Source organism: Balearica regulorum, chromosome 14, assembly GCF_011004875.1.
Source record: "Balearica regulorum gibbericeps isolate bBalReg1 chromosome 14, bBalReg1.pri, whole genome shotgun sequence".
Lineage (NCBI taxonomy): Eukaryota > Metazoa > Chordata > Aves > Gruiformes > Gruidae > Balearica > Balearica regulorum.
The window spans coordinates 16,096,222-16,115,841 of record NC_046197.1 but is presented as its reverse complement, the minus strand read 5'-3'; the positions used below and the strand labels follow the sequence as shown (position 1 = coordinate 16,115,841).

Genomic DNA, 19,620 nt, shown 5'->3' with positions numbered 1-19,620 from the left:
GATGACAACAGAGTGCCCGGTCCCACAGTGCAGGATCATGCAGCTGCAAGCCCTGACCTGCTGGGTCTGCGATGGCCCTGAGCAAGGGAGCATGATGTCCACACGGCTTTTCCAGGGAGGATGGTTCAGAAGGGAAGGGGTTTATTCCCTCCCCAGGTAGCCCAGTTATTTTTGACCCCACTCAAAATCATAAGCCTTCTCTATGTTAACATACCATCTGCCTTGACGTTAGGACTGCTTGTTCTTTAAAACAGGTGCTGACTAAAAATAAAGTCAATATATTTTTCCACCTCTCCTAGGACTAACGAGCTTTCTTATCTGTGATTTCTATTCTTACAGAAGATTTTAGAAAAACACACCTGTAATTTTTTTTCATAAATCAATTTAATGTATCATATAGACTAGATGACCTCAGTTCCCTTTAATAGTTCCACTTTTTAATTTGAAGAGGATACTAATTCTAGATAAACAGTAAAAGGAGCCTTTGCATCATTTACCAAAACATGTTGGATACCAAGTTACGTATTCTTGGCATCTAGGTCAGATTATTGCTATGGTTTTTGTCATGATTTGGGTTCTTTTATGTGGTTATAAAAAGTACTAGAGTAGCTTCCAGTAAGAAGCTACTGTAACACTTCAAAGCTATTAACCTACATAAGCATTCAGCCATCTCCATTTAGAAGCAACCCTGCAGAGGAATAGCATAAAGAAAGCTTTACTAGTTAAGGCTTTAGTTACTAAAATACAGAAATTAAATATTATGATTTCTGACTGTTCCAAAATAACAAATAAGCAGAGGACTTCATGTGTTTATCCGCTATCTATAAACCTCAAAGAAATCGGGTGAAGTGTCCTTTTACAAGTACATACACTGATAAAACAGGGCTTTAGTCCTAGCTTTCAGATGTACTTAATATTCTCTTATTTGCTGGTATAAGGTGTAGGGGTTTTTTATATATATACATTCCAGTATCTGTGGTTTAGATACTATATTAAATGCAAGTTTATGGCAATTTTTTTCTTAGCCAAGGAGACAACTTTGTGGCCATAAACAGCACATGTAAAAATACAGACACAGCTGCTATTTTCACCTGCAGGAAATTTCTTCCCACATTCACCTACCTCAGCAGAAGGTAAAATACAAAGGTTTAATCAATAGTTGGTGTGAACTACAGTAGGAGCTACAATCAGAGATTACGCTGCTGTATCAGTTCGTGTCTGGCAAAACATTGTGATGAACAGTCACCAAATTCAATTATCCTGTACTCATGTGCGTCAGAACGATAGTGATATGGAGCAAACTACTCAAACCTGACACATTATTTTGAAACACAGCTGCTGGATAAGTACAGATGTGCCTATCTGGGAGACCTGTGTGACACAAAGAACTAACCCAAGGAACAGACGAAAGAACTCTGATACCAGGATTTAGGCAAGACAGAAGACACTATCTCTTCTACTTCTATCAGAGTACTGCAGTGTTGTACTTGTGTTCACCCTGGGATAAGAGTCTCGAGTTAAAAAACAACCAACCAAAACAAACCACAAAATAAAAAGAATTATATAATCTTTTAATTGCATTGTAATTTCATTGTACACTCTTCGAACAGAAATATCACTTGAAAGACATCCAGTTCCCTTATTTTGTTGCACTGTACATGTTATGCAAATAAGAGATGTGGTGGCATTCAAAACAAAAAAGTTGCTCTGACTTTTCAAATAATTAGTTGAAAGAAACAAATTTAAAACATAGCTGGAAATTTACAGCAACAGAAGAGCTTTGCAAAAGACTGGTTAAATACAAAACACAGATGCAAAGAGGGGAGGGGAAGCTGGGGAGGAAGAGGGAAAAGAGATTCCCAGTTTGAGGCTGAAGTAGGAAAAAAAAAAACCCTAACAACTGTACACAAGTATCAACATGCTCAGTATTTACACTCTGAGCATTAACAATGCTACAAATAAGCAATGTACTAAAAAATAACTTAAAAAAGCTATACAATTGTAGTTATAAATACTATATCTTTAAAACTAGTTAAGTAGTGTAGGCTAAAAAAATGTTCACAGTTACTCTGAAGAGAGCTGTATATATATATTGCACAGTAGAAAAGTTCATTCAGTATACCATGTGTAAACAATTTTCATCTTCTTTGACAATTTCAGGACTTAAGAGGAATATTTGCTGTGAGCAAAAGCACTTGGGTACAAGGCACATCAAAAGCTTTTAAAGCTGCAAGATAAATCCTTCTGACACTTTCCAGTTAGCACTGTCATTCTCTTTAGAAAAATGTGTACCTACCAATTCAGAACAACACATTTCTACAAGTGTAACTCAGAGGTCTGGTGACAAAAGCATTGGCTGTTCTTGGCTGTTATTCTACAGTAACAGATTTGGCCAAATTTCTTGGAAAGTCCACCTAGAATGAAGAGACAGACTTTCAGTATGACAGAGTAATACTGACATTCTGCATTTGACAGTTCATTTAGTGTGCTTTTTTTAGGCTTCCTAATGAGTTCTGCTTTATTCTAGACACATTAACACACACAAGAGACCATAGATCTGTAGATAATCATTCACTGTTGAATTCATCCTTGCTTCCAAAACCCTCCTAACAAATACATATTTGTTTTGCCCAGGGTACCTTTCCAAAGCAGTCATCATTATCAAACTGACACACCTAGCATCAATAAGCTAAGTTGTACAAAGCAGTGAACTATTTTAGGTTAAAATGCAATATCACATTTTAAGATTTAGTTCTCTGAAAAAGTCCTATCTGCACTTTAACTAATCAAACTAGGCAAATTTTTTTTTTTTTGGAAGGATACCAATTAAAAATATAAAGCTGAAGAATTGGCACTGAAATGCCACCTCTACTACCACAGTCACTATAAGCTCCACTAACTATTATCATAGTTCTTTGTTAGATATGCCACATAACACTGGTAGGAGGAAGTTCAAAACTGTACTAACTGGAGTGCTAAATATGTAAAGCACTTACATCATATCCTCTGAGAACAGCCAGGTGGAATGAAAGCAACTGGAGAGGAATAACACTCAAGACTCCTTGAAGGCAGTCAACTGTATGAGGCAGCTCAATGGTTTTGTAGGCAAATTTTGAGCTTTCTGTGTCTTCTTTAGAACACAGAATGATTGGACGACCCTGAAAATAAAATTTTGCAGTGTTACGTTAAGAGCTGGCTTAGAACTGCTTTGAAGTATTGGTTCACAGCATGCCTGTAGTATGCTTGAAGATGCTCAGGTAGCTAACAAAGACACTGCCAGTCTTGCTTAAGACTTTTGTCGTTCACTGTTTTGTGAGACTTGAATGCTTTCACCCTGTGGAGTTGTAACTTTATTCTATTTGCATCAAAACAAACAAACAAAAAATCCAAACAACCCACATGCAGTAAGTTTTCACTACTGGTGTTAACCTGTAATGAGAACCTACAATGCACATATAGCATCTTATTTATAACTTAATAATTAGGAAAAAACCCCAAACAACCAAAACCAACAAACCACCCTTCACCAATACATCCTTTTTTCTGAGGCACAGTCAGCAGCAATACAACATGCACAATCTCTTTCCCTATGACATCGTACTAGTTAAACAGCTTACCTGTCGAGCAGTGACCTGTTGCAGAGCATTCTGGCACTTGGTGAAACAAGGATCCTTCATTATCACCATGATAACGGGCATTTGTTTATCTACTAGGGCTAGCGGTCCGTGTTTCAGTTCACCAGCCAGGATGCCTTCAGAGTGCATATAGGTGATTTCTTTTATTTTCTAAAAAAAGCAAATGCCATCAAGTTACTAGTAAATCAGATGAGAAATAAAAGCCACAAGAAGCAGAACACCAAGGCTGTACATCTGCCACTTAAATAGAGACATATGGCATCAAATTGGTATTTTCAAAGATCAGTTAATCGTAAAAACAGATGAGCTTGTCTGCTGGGATTTCTAGCAGGCTGCTGCTGGAAGCAGCAAATGCCCATGCATTTGCAGACAGAGAAATGGAGTAATCAACAGGAACCTTAAGAAATGAACTCCCAGCATAACTGTGGTTAATGCAGTTTATGTTTAACACTTCAAACCTCTGTGAGAAATGGATATGTGTCTACTAGGACGTTCATAACATAATTTATGCGTTTCCTACACAGACATCTCATCTGAATATCAGCACACTGTGTTTTTCTGATGTTATTTTCAAGTGGGTCAGCATTTTAAGTTGTTTGGGCTTTTTTAAAATACTCATTAAACACTGCGTTTACTATGCAAAAGAAACAACAAATTGATATCATATCCAGATTCACCTTATGTGTGTGTTCAATTCAACAGTACTAAGTGTTCTCCCTTACACGTAGCAGTTTTACTGCAGCAGAATTAAGTTGTAATGAAATATTAGAAATAAACTATATTGCAGATGCCACAAAAGTTCATTTTAAATAACATCCAACAATATTGAGAGGTTCCTACCAGAGCTCCTTCCAGACAAGTGGCATAATTATATCCACGACCCATAACCAGCAGTGATCTTTGTTTGTACAGTTCAAGAGCCAAATCATGTATCTTCTCATCCAAAGACAAGACTTCTTTAATCATCTCTATCGGGGCACAAAAAAAAAAAAAGCATGTATAATTTTTTTTTTTAATTGGAAAAAAGTTTGCTTGTAGTAGGATGTTCTAATGATCTATTACAACAAATAGGCTTCACATAATTCAACTGTTAACTTTGCATCTTTGCAACTTTGACTACAGTTTAAGGATGTTTTCTCCAGCCTTATTTACAGTAACAATTTTAAGCAACTATTGGTTTAAGCACCATTCATACACCTCATTTGTATTTCTAAAGGAAGTTGTGAACATCCGTTTTAAAGTCACCTTGAATTAGTTCCTTTTCTCTATCCTGTTTTAAAGGGAAAGGCTTTAAAAATTTCAAGTCATCATTTTAGGAGATCAAGTAATATTTCTCATACAAAACTACCTTACTGTAATTAGAAAACCCAACCCATGAAAATTCTGATCTTCCTGCCAAGTTGCTTGAAAGGGTACTTGCAAAATTGGCAATTATTGTAGAAACGAATAGTCCACTTTTCTCATATTGTCTACCTTTCAGGAGGAGGGGAGGGAGTGAAACTTAAATAAGGAAGAAACATCCTCGAGTAGTATTTTATATTGCCCATTAAACCACATCCTCTATCCCTCCTCAAACCCAAAATGTCAATATACCTGGCAATGATTTTAGTCCACTAATGATTTCCTGTCTCCTTTTCTGCAAGGAAATTCTGTCTTCAGACATCATTAGGCCAAACATTACAAGAGACACAAACTGGCTGGTATAAGCCTGCAGACAAAACAAAATATTTAGCATCTAAGTCTGCAGAGAGTTAGTATGATCTCAGCTTGAAGTGCTACAATTAAAATTTTAATTGGATTCCACAGGGGTGAAGTATGAAAAGTCAAACACTGAAGAGCAATTACCTTTGTGCTTGCCACACCTATCTCAGGTCCTGCATTGATGTGTACACCACAATCAGTCTCCCTGGATATCGAGCTTCCAACTGTGTTTGTGATGCCAACTGTTAGAGCACGACGTTCTTTACAATACCTCAAGGCCATAAGCGTATCTGCAGTTTCACCTGGAAAACATTTACATCTTGACTTCAGGTTGACAGAGGATAGTAATGATTCCTGAAAAGCATAAAATTCTACACAAGTGTGTTCTAAATAATTGCATCCACACCTACACAATGCAAAATGCAACTGAAAACAATCTTTCAGCACTCATTGTCTATATATTTGAAGCGAGTCTGAAAGAAACTCTCATTCAAGACAAATCTGGCCCAACAGCCATCCTCCTCCTCCTCTACAACATGCACAAAGTAGTAAATCATTGGCTTTTAAAAAGTTTTCTAGTTTTCACTCAACTGAAGACAAACAGTAAATCAGTAAATACATCTCACCTGACTGACTTATAAAAAAGCACACGTCATCTCTGAATACAGGTGTGTTTCTATCCAGGAAGTCACTAGCAAGTTCCACCATCACTGGTAGTTCAGTTAATTCTTCCAATACTTGTCGAGTCTATAATCAAGCAGCACACAATATTTGTTAATATTTCCACCCATAAAAGTATTTACAGCTTAGGAGTCAGATATAATCTAAACGGATTCTTGTCACAAACTTTGATAATTACAGCTCACAAGAGCTTCAAAAGCCAAGGTGAAAAAAGTTAATTTCTGGCATGGTAGGTAACAGCAGTAAAGTATTAATAAAGAATGCAGCACAAAGGAAAACTAAATAAAAGGGTGAGACCCCTCATGAAAAGCAAAGTTTGAGGTATAGAAGGAAAAGCAGATGAAGAGTTGTTATCTAAAAATCCAGCAACTAGGAGCTATATATGCATTTCAGCTAAGGCCGAACATACAGCTACTGCGGCATGATAACTGGTCCCACAGCCAATAATGATCAGTCTTCGGCATCTTCTGATTTCCTTCAAGTGATCCTTCAAGCCCCCCAGCAGAACTGTAAACAAACAATCAGGCATATATCAATGGTGTATTTTATTTTCTAGTTAACATGTTCAAAATTTGCATGCTTAGTGCAGCTTGCACGCCTGTTCTGAATTACCTGTGCTGCTCTCAAAATTCACCCTGCCTCTCATCGTATTGACAACTGATTCCGGTTGTTCAAAAATTTCCTTTTGCATGAATGCACTGAAGTTACCTGTTTAGAAAAACATTACACGGTAATGCTTAGGTTTGTTATTTGAAGTCTGTTACAGTTACAAAGAGATGACTTTTAAGACGACCTGTGGTAGCAAGCTAATTTGACTGTGTTAGCTTAAACAAAAGCTTAGGAAGAAAGGAGGGATTGGTAGCTCGCTCTATTAGGTTGGCTTCGTTTCCCAACACTGACAAGGTAACCAAATTCCTTTTTAAGGAAACTTCTGTATTCCATTTCAGTTCTTAGCTCACAGTCACGAGAAGTTTGCCAACAGCTACAACAACATGTTAACATTAATTATATATTCACTCAATACTGAGATGAATAGAAGTATCTAGGACTTTTCCAAGGCTTTAAGACCTTCCCTTGGTCTTTAAGCTTGGAATTGTCAGCTCCCAGTATAAACAGCCTAAATATCAGGTCATTTTCACAACAAATTAGCAGTTTCCTGCCTTAGTTACTGACTGTGTAGTAGATATCCATCTTTGATGATACTCAATTACAGATGTTTCAACCCACCCTTCATGATTTGCTGCAATTCCATCTGCAAGGTTTGGATGGCCCGGGAAGGATCATCACTAGCTGAACGCTCGAGACGGTGAATTGAAAGCTTTCCATCAGTTACTGCTGCAATGTCATCATCTTCTAAGAAAATTACTCTGTTGGTGTGCTCAATGATAGCACTACAGAAAAAAGAAAAGAAAGACAAACCTGACATGTCAGTAAAAGTTGGAGCAGCACTCCTCAAAACAATTAAATACGCCACACTGCACTTCTAGCCTCACTTCTATTTTCCTTTTAGATATAACTACAGACAGAGCCATCTTAAAGGAAATGGCTCCATCTGCTGCTCCTCCTGCACTTTAACAGGAACTCGGAGCAGAAGGCTCAGGAACCACAGCACCTCGCATCAGCAAGTTTCTGCTGATCTGACCTTGCCTTCCAGGGTCTCTGATGGACCCCTAAGGTCAGGATCTTGCTTCTCAGAGAGACAAATGCGTACCTGATGTCCAGGTTCCTGCTAAGTTTGGAACACGACCACTATTTCCTCCTCTGATAGCTAGATTAAAATGCCAGAACACAGACTAACCTATAGTCTGTCTGCTCCAATACTTGGTTATTTGTACCAAACTTCCCCTCCTATACAGGATTTATTTTACATAGAGCGTGGTAATTGGCAGATATTTACAGTTCAAGCCTCCATTTTTTTCCAAGTACCTCAGCCTGTGGGCTTTATGAAGCTACCTGGATTAGAAACTATCCCATCAGAAAACAATGGTAGAGCAGCAAGATAGCATAAGATTTCCAGAACTATCTCACTTCTAAACAAAAACAGTATTTTGAGAAGCGTTAAGTACTTTTACTACCTTGCATCTGAAGCAAAGAAAAATTCTACTGCCTTATCCCCAACAGCATGAAGGCAGGTAGAGCTGTCCAGTCTTTTCATCCGTGAACTGTGTATTTTCTTCACGTTCTCAATGTTGCCTATTAAAGAAATGCAACACTTTATAAATGCAAAACCAGATCTGTTCAAGTTAGAGATTACAGACTATACAGGTTCAAGGTATCACAGTTACACAAATATTTTAGGGTCATGGAACTTTTATACAAACTACGCATTGAGTAGTATAAAAATAGAATATACTCAGCTAAGAAGCTATTTGAGGCAGCAGCTGGTAGTTTTATAGTACAAAGACCAATTAACCTAATTTCTATTCATAAAGTAACAATAATTTTAGCTCTTAAAAATAATGTAATTGGATTTATCAACTCACATGTTCTATATAGAACAGGAATTTGTTCAGTGGAGAGCTTGTACTTGCTTCTAACCCCAATGAGCAAAGGACTCCCTCTCCTACAAAGGAAAAACACACAAGTTTATAAAGAAAAAGGTGCATACAAAGAAGTCAAAGGAGATCCGTGCAGTTGAAAGACAACATCCCTTCTAGCTTCCTCAGTAGGAACATCCTCTTCAACCTTGATCCTAAAGCCATTACATGGCAGGAGTTATACAAACTTTGTTTGTTTCTGTAAGATTTGTTAAATATCATTATATGAATAAGCACCATACGCCTTGGTGATTCTTTCCCCATGAACTACACCCAGGTAGAGGAAAATATATATGAACTAGTTGTTTTCCTTCCAGTAATCACAAAACAGCTTAGCACAGGCACCAGTTTGAATATTGTTCTTAAACAAAACTTACTTTGCCTCTGAAGTGAGCCAGCAATAAGCTTTAGCTCTCTTTACTATTGAAATACTGTTCCACCCTTTAGCCTTTTAAACTCAGAAGTGTCAACTGCACCTCTGAAACTATAGAATATTAAGATCATTTTTTAATTATATGGGTCACAGGCCATCATATTGAAGAGTTTATTAATACATCTCTCTCTCACACAGGAATAAGAGAGTAGTTTACCCCCCCAACACCTCAGATTACAAGTTTAGCTTCTCTTAATCCCCTCACTCCTAAAAACCCAAACCTGAACCACATATAGAATAGTTCATTTCAGCAGATGTTCTCCAGTTACAGTTGACGTTTTCACAATTTTAACATAGTCCCATTTCAGACCACAGAAGCAATGGGCTTTTTGGTTGTAGTATAAAACGGTCTTTATTCCCACTGCTACTTCACTTGCTACTTTAATATCTATTTCCTGAAAGTTGTTTTCCGAGTCATAAATAAATGTAGAACTTATACAGAAAAAAACCTTCATAAATGCTATGACAGCTATAGAAGACTATTTGTATAACCTATTAGTATGATGGCATTTTAGCCAACCTGAACATATTTCTCTCAGTCTTTATTCAATGTGAAGTAAAATTGAACCATACCCTTTCCTCCCCTTTTCGATACAGGAGAAATGTTAGCACACTCTTAATACAACTTTAGAAACAGAAGATGCACAGAGATTCTTTATTGACACACTGTAACAGAGAAAAGGACAGACTAGGGGGATGAGTTTGTCCGTGGGTACATTCTCCTGAGTGTGTCATTTAGACAATCTCCAACCAAAAGCGTATTTGCATGAAGCAAGAAAACATCATCTGATTACTCTTCACTACTGTCTTTGCATCTTCAAAAAGTAGTCACAGCTGATTTATTAAATAAAAATCAGGATTATAGAGAATCAACACAAGTCTCTGGAAATTCTGTGACCTGCAGTCAGTACAGCTCAAATTAAGTTACATTTAATAGTCAGTTGAAGAGATGTTCAGCAGAGTTTTGCTGCACTTCACAAGGATTTCACTAGTGCAGCTATCTACTTTCTGAGTTTTGGTTAATTAAGCACTATAAACATCAGTATTCTAGTAGCCTTTTTTAAAAGGGATGTTGGCATTTATTTTAACCTAAAAAAGCATGAATTATGTATAAAATGGACTTTTACTAACCTGGTAGCAACAGCTTCACCTGGGTAATGGATGCTCTTAAAAACCAATGCAAAAGCACCTTCCTGGAAACCATGCAAACAGAAGAGGAAAAAAAAAATCCTAAACAACTTATCTCAATTAGATGCACCTCATTAAACTGAGGCCCCTCTTCCTGAGGAGGCTGTGAAGGGAAGCTCTTTACTATTATCAGGAATCCCCTCCTGGAGGGCAGACTGCACCTTTAAAGGAATTGGTCAGGAGCAGAACAAGCTAACATGGTCATGGAGCAGAACAAGCTAACAGGCACGTAACAGTGCAACAGCTGAAGGATCAGGAAGTGAGCACTTAGCCTCTCTTTATAAAGGCTCTTCTAATGCAAGGGTTAAGAACATCTCTGAGATGTTACTCGTAATCAACATGAAAACCGTTAGACATTTACTTTAGAAGACTTTTAATAAGAATGTGCATGTAGCTCCGTTTTATCACACATTTTCAGTTAAAATTTTGGAGTTACAGCTTCTAGTTTTAGCAGCAAATTCTCACTCATGTATTTTAAAAGAAAAACACCTTCCACCAAAAAAAAGCCCCAAACAACAAAACAAAAAACCCCACAACACAAGAACAAAACCAAGAACACACAATCCACCACTCTATACTATTAGCGCAGCTTGCAAACTTGAGGAGTATTCTAAAAGCAGGAGCAAAAGGCCCCCCGCTTTGCAAACAGAAGAGAGATGGTCACATTCCCTACTCTCACAGGAACTCTGCTGAGACTGCTCCACTCTTGTTCTCTGGTGGGGTGAAATCACCCTTGCCCTCAACAAGGTGGCTGCACCACTATTCCCTCTTGACCCATACAGGCCATTAATTTGTGTGTATTCCAGCCCTGCTCTAGGGAAATCCCACAGAGCTGCTTTAGAGAGAACAGGGAGGTGAAAAAAGTGTAAGAAATTGCAGGAAGAGGAGGGAAAACATCTGCCCGGAGACTGGGGGAGGAAACAAAGCAAGCTTTCTCCAAGTTTGAAATGCATCTGTCGAAGTTTTTATGCATTCACATACTAAGTAACAGTAGATCCCCACTTCACAGTTTAGGATACGTCATGAACCAGTACACCTTGTTAGATCTATTTCCAAATACGGGAGCCAAGGCATACTATTAGACAAACTTGAATCACAGCAGTGTTTTAACATGATCAGAATAGCCTTTGAGAACACACTGCCCTTTGAGAGATTTCAACCCCCAGAGTCCTACAATTTATTTTTTTTAATTAAGCTGCTTCACAAAAAAAAAACCAAACCCCACCCTGTGATAACCTCTTCCTTTAATAAAAAGAAAAAAAAAAAAAAAAAAGAATCCAAACTCCAGTGCTAATGCAATTTAAAGATTTACTTTTGAAAAGACTTTGAAGTTTCCAAACTTTTAATCTAATTTCTTGGTCTATTAAGCATTGTTTAGAGGCCAAAAAGTGTTATTTGCAGCACATTTTAAAGACTCCTACAGAGGATCTAAATGCATAAATGCAGACTACTAAGGAACCTCACAAATAACTTATACCGTAGGACAGGAAAAAAGGAACTTCCCACTTACCAACTGTTGAATAACTCTTTCCACCAAGGCTGAAAAACTGGTGTCCTCACTCTCTCTGTTGTCATACATGTATTTGATCAATTTGGGGATTGTTTCTGTATCTGTTTCAGATTCAAATTCATAGCCTTTGCTCTCCTGAAATATCATATAGAAGAGTAGAAAGTTTTCATCCTCAGGCAAGAAACTGCAAAGAGCCTTTAAGCTGTCTCCCACCAGAAACTGCACAGTAAGACAGACTGCTTGGAGTCTTACACCAGACTAGTGCATATATATCACTATATAAGGACTCAGCCTCTCATAGCTTACTCTTCCAGAAATACTGTAATAAGACATGTAGTAAGACATGCTTAGCATCTGTCAAACAACAAGAGACAGGATGGAGCCCACTCCATGCACCCTCTCAACAATTTCAGCACAAATTGCTACTCTACTCATAAGTACTTTGCATTTAGGATTACAAGAACATACTGCTCTTCACCGGCTCCCACATGTCTTTATTAGGCAGACTCCTTCATACTACTATTTTATAGATGATATCAAGAAACTTGAATTCAGATTCCAACATAGTCATGAAAGACCTGACAGTAGTCGGTGGGGTCATTTACTTTCTCGTTTTAGAATCAAGTTGCCACAGACTCACCAGAAATTTTCTCAGGTCCTTATAATTTGTGATGATTCCATTATGGATAACAACGAATTCTAAAACGGAAAAAAAAAAAATCCATCAGTAATGGAAAATTAAGATATTTAACTCAGAATACAAAATTAGAAGGAAAAGTTTAGAAGTACACTAGAAACTACCTACTATAGCTTTCAGACTTACAGTTTATCACAACACAGACAACAGAAAGCAGAATCTTGCAAATTCTGAAGGCGCGCGAAGGTTGTTCCAAATCGTCAAGACAATTTTAATAGTACCAAGCCATCTCAAGTGAAAAACCATATGAAATCTCCCTTTTCCAGTCCAGATAATATTAATGCACTTACATTTTAAAACAAGAATGCTGTCCTTTGACTAACTTCCATCAATTTTCGGAAAACAGATCTCATTAATCTTTTACAGTGGCTATTTATCTAACCTAGATAGACTGGCAACAGCTTAGCCCTAATACAAAATAGATACCATAACACTAGTAAGAGAGTACGTATGTACTATGTGGGTTCAACCATTTCAGACTCATACAAGTTCCAGAGTGCTGTAGAGATTACGTACCATTCCTTTTATCCGACCTCTGAGGGTGACTGTTTATTGCACTTGGTACTCCATGGGTCGCCCAGCGAGTATGAGCAATTCCAAAATGCGTTTCAAAATCTGCTTTTGAATCCAGGTCATCTTGTTCTATACACAAAAAATTCAATTTACTGAATATTTAAAGTTGAGTCTCTCTCTCACACATACACCACTAGTAAAACACTAAGAGAATTCCTACAGGCAAAAATCTAAGTTATATTCTCACTTTCTTTTAAGCCATTTGCTTTCTTGGCATTATACTTTAGATAGTTCAAACTACTGTGATTAAAACTTTGTTTGCCAAGACTCGAGCATTTTCGGCCAATACTAACATCTAGACTAAAAGACCACATAACTACAAATTATAACGTAAATGTATTAAAACACTACTTCAGTTCTTCACAGATGGAAGCACTGCATAAAAGCAGATTGTGATGACAGCCAGATGCTTAAATGCTTGTAAATTCTGTCAGAGTCCATGTTCTGATGTTTCAGCTCCCAAGCACAGAAATCATCCGAGTAAAGCACCAAGGGACCCCAGGTCTTCAACAAAGAAGCAATTAAAAGAGGGGAGAGTAGACTGATAATTTCACAGCACTATACCTAAAGATCAGCTTACTTTTCAAGTGCAGATTTGGGGGGCACAAACAATTTAAATGCTGTTGGATTACACAATGCAGTTTTTTGTGGTACAAAATCATAACTGTAATCTCATGGTCTGACTTTCTGCTGAGATGCAGATATTATCTGACTGGGAGGCCAAAGTGAAGGGGTAATTTTTACGACACTTACTGTACAACTCTTCTTCCAGGGCCTTTACTTTTCCTCTTTTCTTAACTAGTTTGATGAACCTTTCTTTATCTTCATTATTATTTCCATCAATTGCCACTCCTATAGTACAGGACAGAGTCACAAGTGTTATTTAAAGCATGAAATACACTGGATAAAAAAAGGCTAAGAAAATATAGACAATCACACACTAGTGAAACAATTATTTTTAAATGATCCTTCAAAGTGATATACTTGAAGTCTGTCGCTAGAGCTGTGTATGTTCAAAGCAAACTAGATTAAGTCTCTATCTACTGCACAGATGAAAATATACATGAGCCATCTCAAATTTTGCTTGAGGACAGCCTGATATATTTTGCTCAATTAAATTAGTCAACTCACATTTAAAGACAAGTTTAATCTTCCTCATCCTTTCACCAGGACTCACATGCACAAAGAAGGTTAAGGCACAAGCTACATGACTGTCTGGAGGTTGTCTTCCTCACACCTTGCTTGCTTTTCTTATGTGTACTAAACCTCAACCACCATCTGATTACAGAGCTAAACACCCAATTTAAAGCCCTGAGAAAAGTTGAAGAAACTCTTATAATCAAGGTAATTAGTTCTGATCTTTCAATCTGCAGGATTAAAAAAAAAAAAAGAAAAATCCAACACAGAGAAGTTGAAAGCACCCAAAAAGTCACATAGGTAGCTACTGGTAGCTGAAATTAATTTGGTGAGTTAGTTTACATACCTGCAGAGTCATATCCTCTGTATTCCAGTCTCTGTAATCCTTTTATCAGCGTTTCAAATATTTCCTTTCGAGTCCGAGGCACTCTGTAGTTTAGATAAGCAAAAATTCCTGTTTAAAGAGAAAAGGGGAAGGGTGAAAACAAGAAGCAAAGATTTTTTATTTTTTTTAGAGTTTGCATCCCTTCACACTCAGTTTAAAACCAGTATCACAGAGAGGTCCTAGGGAGACCCAACCTCCCATTTAGTACAATTCTGGGTTTTTAGATGGAAAGAGTTCAAATGCAATAAAGGAATCAGGACCCTCATTTTCAGCACACAACACACATGATTTCCTGGACAGTTTTGCTCTCCTCATATTACCCACCAAGAGTTAAACAGTTGAGAGAGCTTAAAAAAATTCTACTTTTCATGAAAACCACAGCTGAAAATGGGAACATTGTGATCTATTTCATATCCACGTCTAAAACTAGACATTCAAAGAAGGAATATATTCACCAGTACTAACACAAGGAGACTTTTGTAATCAAAGTCATGGCCTTAAATACCCACGGGTAGGTACTAGGCACAACATCTACTTCTGAAAGGCTCTAGCTTAATCCCGTATACAACAGTCACTTCAGCAGGAAGAGAACAGAGAAGAACACACAAAGAAAGGGCAGAAGTCAAAAGGATAGGACAACAAAGGAAAGAAACAGAAGATACAAAAACAGGGTCACCCAAAAAACAAGCATTCACCCTTTGCGCTGCCTCCACACAATGCTGCCTGCCAAACCCAACTCAACAGAGACATAAGATCCGTTTGCTTGCCCCGTGTTACTCAGGTCAACTGTTACAGAGAGATCATAGGAAAGACATGAACTCACTCCTTGCCTACTCGGCAAACAGAGCCTGGAAGAGTCTGCAAGTCTGATTCCTCTTCTCTTGAATAGGGCAGTCATCAACCAAGAAGCAGCTTTTGGGGGTTCTGGGTTGACAAACCCTTCTTTTTTTTTTTTTTTTTTTTTTTTTTTTTTTTTTGAATGCAAGATTACACAAGCATTTTTTCATTAAAAGGAGTTTGGGGGATGTTACTTTCTCTTTCGAAAATGTATAATAGAAGGGTCATCTGCAAAGGAAAACACAACCATTCTTTTTGTCTGCCTACTGCTCTTCCTGGGACTTCTGCATTTATAAGGTTAGGTTAGGCCCTTTTATTAAGTCTCCCAAATCTGTTCCCCAACAAAACATTAACGCCTAATTTCATTGCTTCAACAGTTCCTCCATGCAACAAGTCAGGACTGGAGACTACAGTTAGCAAAACCCAGACTTTTAAGAGCTCACAGATAAGCAGTTCAGACAAGCAAGTGTTTTAAATAGAGAAAGCCTTTGTTTGAAATTTAACACCCTCTTCCCCCTTCAATTAAGGCTTTTGAACTGTAAATGGCTGTAGTGAAGAAGCTGTTATAATGATACACCAATAAATCTCCCTTATAAATATTGTTGTGAATTCGGTTATTCCATTGGTTTTAAGCCATTAATACTGTTGATTTGACAGGGAGACTAAAAGACTATTACATTGGTCTCTAAATTTAGATTGGAAGGATTAAAGCGTGAAAAATGCTTTTCTGCTACCAAAGTGAGATGTATGAGGAGTCCAGGCTAATTATTTCTAGAGTGTCCAACATCAGTGGAGGTATTAAGACAATAGTTGCATTTCAAGAAGTATTCTGGAATTTGAACAGCTAAATACTGTTTTTCATGGACTCTTTGAAAAATAATGCCTCTGGTTATATACAGTCACCTTAGACTGAGAGCTTGTTGCTCATTTTTCCAGACAGATATTTACCGTTCTCTGGCTCTATCTACAAACCTCAAGAGCAGCATTCTTCAATTTCTTCAACACAAATTTCTCAACATCATTCCGAAACATTGCTACACACCTCGTTTCAGATTCAGCTCTACTTTCTAGGCCAGATTTCACAATATATAAGACACATCAGCCTTGTATGTTCCATGTGGCATCTTTGACTACAGAGAGCTCCAAGAAAAACCTTCCTTCGGGACCATCCCTACAATGCTACCAGTGTGCTGCAATTGTTAAAAAGATCCTTGTTTCCAGGGAACTGTAGCTGTGCTTCCACACACGTGGATTAGAAGATGCAGAAGTCACCAGAGGCCATTTATGATGAAAGCAATAGCTGCAGCCTGACTTCTCAAAGAATATATTATAAACTTTTTCAGTTAAAAGAAATAAATCTTACTCTCAGCACTGTTTCTCTAGTACTCTTCTATTTCATCATTTACCCACTTGCATATTTTCTTCCCTATTCAGTCATCATTTTGGCTAGATTTAAAGCACATTGCTCAACTCATGTAGAAAATTTTTGATAAAGACTTCTTGTAGCTTAATTCCTTCTGGAAGCAAACCAATAGGACTGAATCTTTGTTGAATCATACTCATGATAAGAGAGTTTTGTGATGCTCGCAAGTTACTTTATAATGGCCTCCCCAAGCTATTAGATGCCATTTCCAGAGCTTGCATCTCTCCTCCCCAAGAAAGACTCGAGTACTCTTTAAGCCAATGCAATACTGAAGTGATATGTACCAAGTAAGGTAATATTTATTTGACAGCACAACATAAGCAATGAAATACTTTCTTAAGTCATACATACATTGCTCTCTTGACTTGAATGCTAAACCTAGTCTGTAACTTTCCATAATTACAGAGTTTGAATAGAAGAATGAACTTGGTCAATCATGTATGGCTTACCTTTAGAACCAGGTACTCAGAAACAGAAGGTTGTTACAACATTACTAAAACCAGCTTCAATCAAGCACAGACACTGAAAGCAAGGCTCTTCCTTCACATGCATATCGAGACTTTAGCCCCTTTCAGGATCGCAAGCAGAGTATCAAGAAGAGGAAAAATTCACTGAGTATTTTTTGGTAGGAAAAACCCACAAGAACTCTTGCCATTGCAAGAATTCACCAAAAATCTTCTTACATGTGAGTGTGGTAACATCTTAACTTTGTTTCCTAAAGAGCATGTTTATGGCAGTATTTAATGACCTATGTATTTTCAAAACAGAAAACAATGGGTTTAAATCTTCATGTACTACTTGAAGCCAGAGAAAACACAACAGGACATATTTTCAACACTTAAACCTGGAAAGATATGCAAAAATAAAAACAACAACAAAAGTAATTTAGAAACTGTTAGTTGCAGCCTAAAGCAATCCTGCATTTCCTACAGAAGATCAGCATAGCAAGGAAGATATGGGACATCTTTCATAACAAATGTCACATCTCCAAATGTCGATGGGAAGAAAACTAGCACTACTTTCACTGCACTTCATGAATTGCTGCTCTTTGCCATTTCATACTGAGTCAGTTACTCCACCCCAAGCCAGATGTTTTACCAAACTCAGTTAACACTGTTAACACCCTCATTTCCCAATCAATATACAGCCCAGATATGCTAAGTTTTTGATATTACCATGACAAGTCTCACTGCTTAGTGCTTGCCACCAACACCTTTGGTTTGCTTAGGCACTGAGGCAAGTCTCTCACCTGACAGGGTTTTGTTTAGAAGACACTGAGTTTGTCTCATTGATAGCAACCTGAGAGTCACGTAGGAGCTCAAACAATATCACCTCCTGTTTCCGTTCAAGTGGAAGAGGCTTACTGGACTCCTTGCTCTTTCTGAGATTACAATTAAAGAGGATGTGGAGGCAGGGAAAAGATATCTAGCTCAGAAAGTACATTTTGGGGAGCAGTAACTCAACTCGCTTTCAGTCTGTGCCTCACAAAAGAGGTTTTGTTCATGATGGCTAAGAAATACAAGCACGATTTTTCCTGCTTTCAACAGAAGTATCCTTCCAGACCTGAGAGGAGGTTTCAGTGAAGGGATAGGTAAAGTTTCAGTAAAATTTCCTCCATACATTGCATTAGCAGCTTCTGAACCTTTTAAAAGCACTTTGCTTTTAATCAGATCCAAAGCGTATCTAAACAATTGTACACACGATGTAGGCATTATCTTCACCATCTCATCTTTATTAGATAAAGAAGGTGAATAAACTCACATCGGCTAAGAATTAAGCTCCTTCACAGCCTTTGTTTGAAACCCACAAACTCTTCCTATCGCCACGGTTGGCAAGCGAGTCACAACTAAACCCTAGTCCTGGATTAGGAAAGACCGAGCCAAGCGCATCAAGAAGCCTGTGCATCAGCCAAGGCAGCGATGCACTGAGGCATCTGGACCAGGAGGAGCAAAGGTTAACAACGCCGCCGGGACACCCCCAGAGCAGCCGGGCGGTGGGAACGGGACGGTTTTCGATCCCAAGACCTAGGGACAAGCCGCCGGACACGGAGAACAGAGAGAGGCGAGGCGGCGGGGAACACAAAGGCCATCTCCTTTTCCTTGGAAGGAGGGGAAAGACGGAGGAACTTCACCTTTACCTGCTATCACCGCAAGAACCGGTCATTCCCCCTTCCCACCCCACAAAATGGATGCAGCGGAGACAGTCCCGAACGACCCCGCCGCGGGGGGCAGCGACGGCGGGTTTCTGCACCCCGGGACCCGCTGGAACAGCGGGGCAGCCCCACACCCTCACTCGGGGGACAAAGCAATCCTTGTCCCGCACCCCGGCAGAAGAGGCGGCCGGACGCGGGCACAGCCCGCTTTGTCCGCGGGCACCTCTCTCCCACCAGCGACCCCCGCCGAGGCCGGCGGAAGCCCCCAGCTCCGTCCCGCCCGGAGGGCGAAGGGCTGCGGCGGGCTCGGGCTGCCCCCGGGCCCTGACGGCCGGCGAGGGGCGGCAGCCGCGGCCCCGTCACTCACCGCACATGGTGGCAACCACACGGTCCTTCCCGCTGACAAGAAACGCGACACACGCCCGACGGTCTCGCTCGGGGGACGGCCCGGCTCTTATAAGTGCGGCCGGCTCTGCCCCTACCTCCCTGCTCATTGGCCGCGGAGCGGGCGCTAGGGCCGCTCCGCCCGGGGCTCCGAGCGGCTCCTGAGCCGCGCCGCGGAGGCGGCCGGGGGGCGGGGGGGCCGCGGCAGTTCGCGCCCTGCCCTCGGCCCAGCCCAGACCCGGGAGCCGCCCACGTCTGCCCGCTTCGATTCTTCCAGGGGCCGCGGAGGGCTGTGGTGAGTGGGGGGGTTTCTAGGGCTCCACACATGGAGAAGCCCGGAGGGGAGG

General features: G+C 39.4%; 1 protein-coding gene and 1 long non-coding RNA gene across 5 annotated transcripts in view; one reads left to right on the top strand and one right to left on the bottom strand.

Annotated features, from left to right (window-relative positions):
- Window positions 1-1,550: 1,550 nt before the first annotated feature.
- Window positions 1,551-19,432, bottom strand: GFPT2 (glutamine-fructose-6-phosphate transaminase 2). Its single transcript, XM_075766940.1, has 19 exons — window positions 19,257-19,432; window positions 14,439-14,546; window positions 13,709-13,807; window positions 12,899-13,024; window positions 12,326-12,384; window positions 11,686-11,820; window positions 10,119-10,180; window positions 8,501-8,580; window positions 8,093-8,210; window positions 7,245-7,408; window positions 6,630-6,725; window positions 6,427-6,524; window positions 5,963-6,083; window positions 5,481-5,638; window positions 5,229-5,343; window positions 4,476-4,603; window positions 3,618-3,785; window positions 2,997-3,158; window positions 1,551-2,414 (listed from the first exon to the last, which is right to left on the bottom strand). The coding sequence occupies exons 1-19, from the start codon at window positions 19,381-19,383 to the stop codon at window positions 2,370-2,372; spliced, it is 2,169 nt and encodes a 722-aa protein (XP_075623055.1). The 5' UTR covers window positions 19,384-19,432; the 3' UTR covers window positions 1,551-2,369.
- The window catches only part of LOC142603922 (uncharacterized), a 31,222-nt gene continuing 30,982 nt past the window's right edge, over window positions 19,381-19,620 (top strand). For 2 of the 4 annotated variants that reach the window (XR_012837806.1, XR_012837807.1), the window contains exon 1: window positions 19,381-19,568. This is a non-coding gene — a long non-coding RNA (uncharacterized LOC142603922). The remainder of the gene's footprint in view (window positions 19,569-19,620) is intronic. The other 2 variants (XR_012837804.1, XR_012837805.1) reach the window with 2 other exon arrangements.

Coding starts and splice junctions, on each gene's coding strand:
- GFPT2 (XM_075766940.1), bottom strand. CDS start 19,383: ATGAGCAGGGAGGTAGGGGCAGAGCCGGCCGCACTTATAAGAGCCGGG. Junction 14,547..19,256: donor TGTGGTTGCCACCATGTGCG/GTGAGTGACGGG, acceptor CTCTTTAAACAG/GAATTTTTGCTTATCTAAAC. Junction 13,025..13,708: donor CCTGGAAGAAGAGTTGTACA/GTAAGTGTCGTA, acceptor TTTTGTGTATAG/AACAAGATGACCTGGATTCA.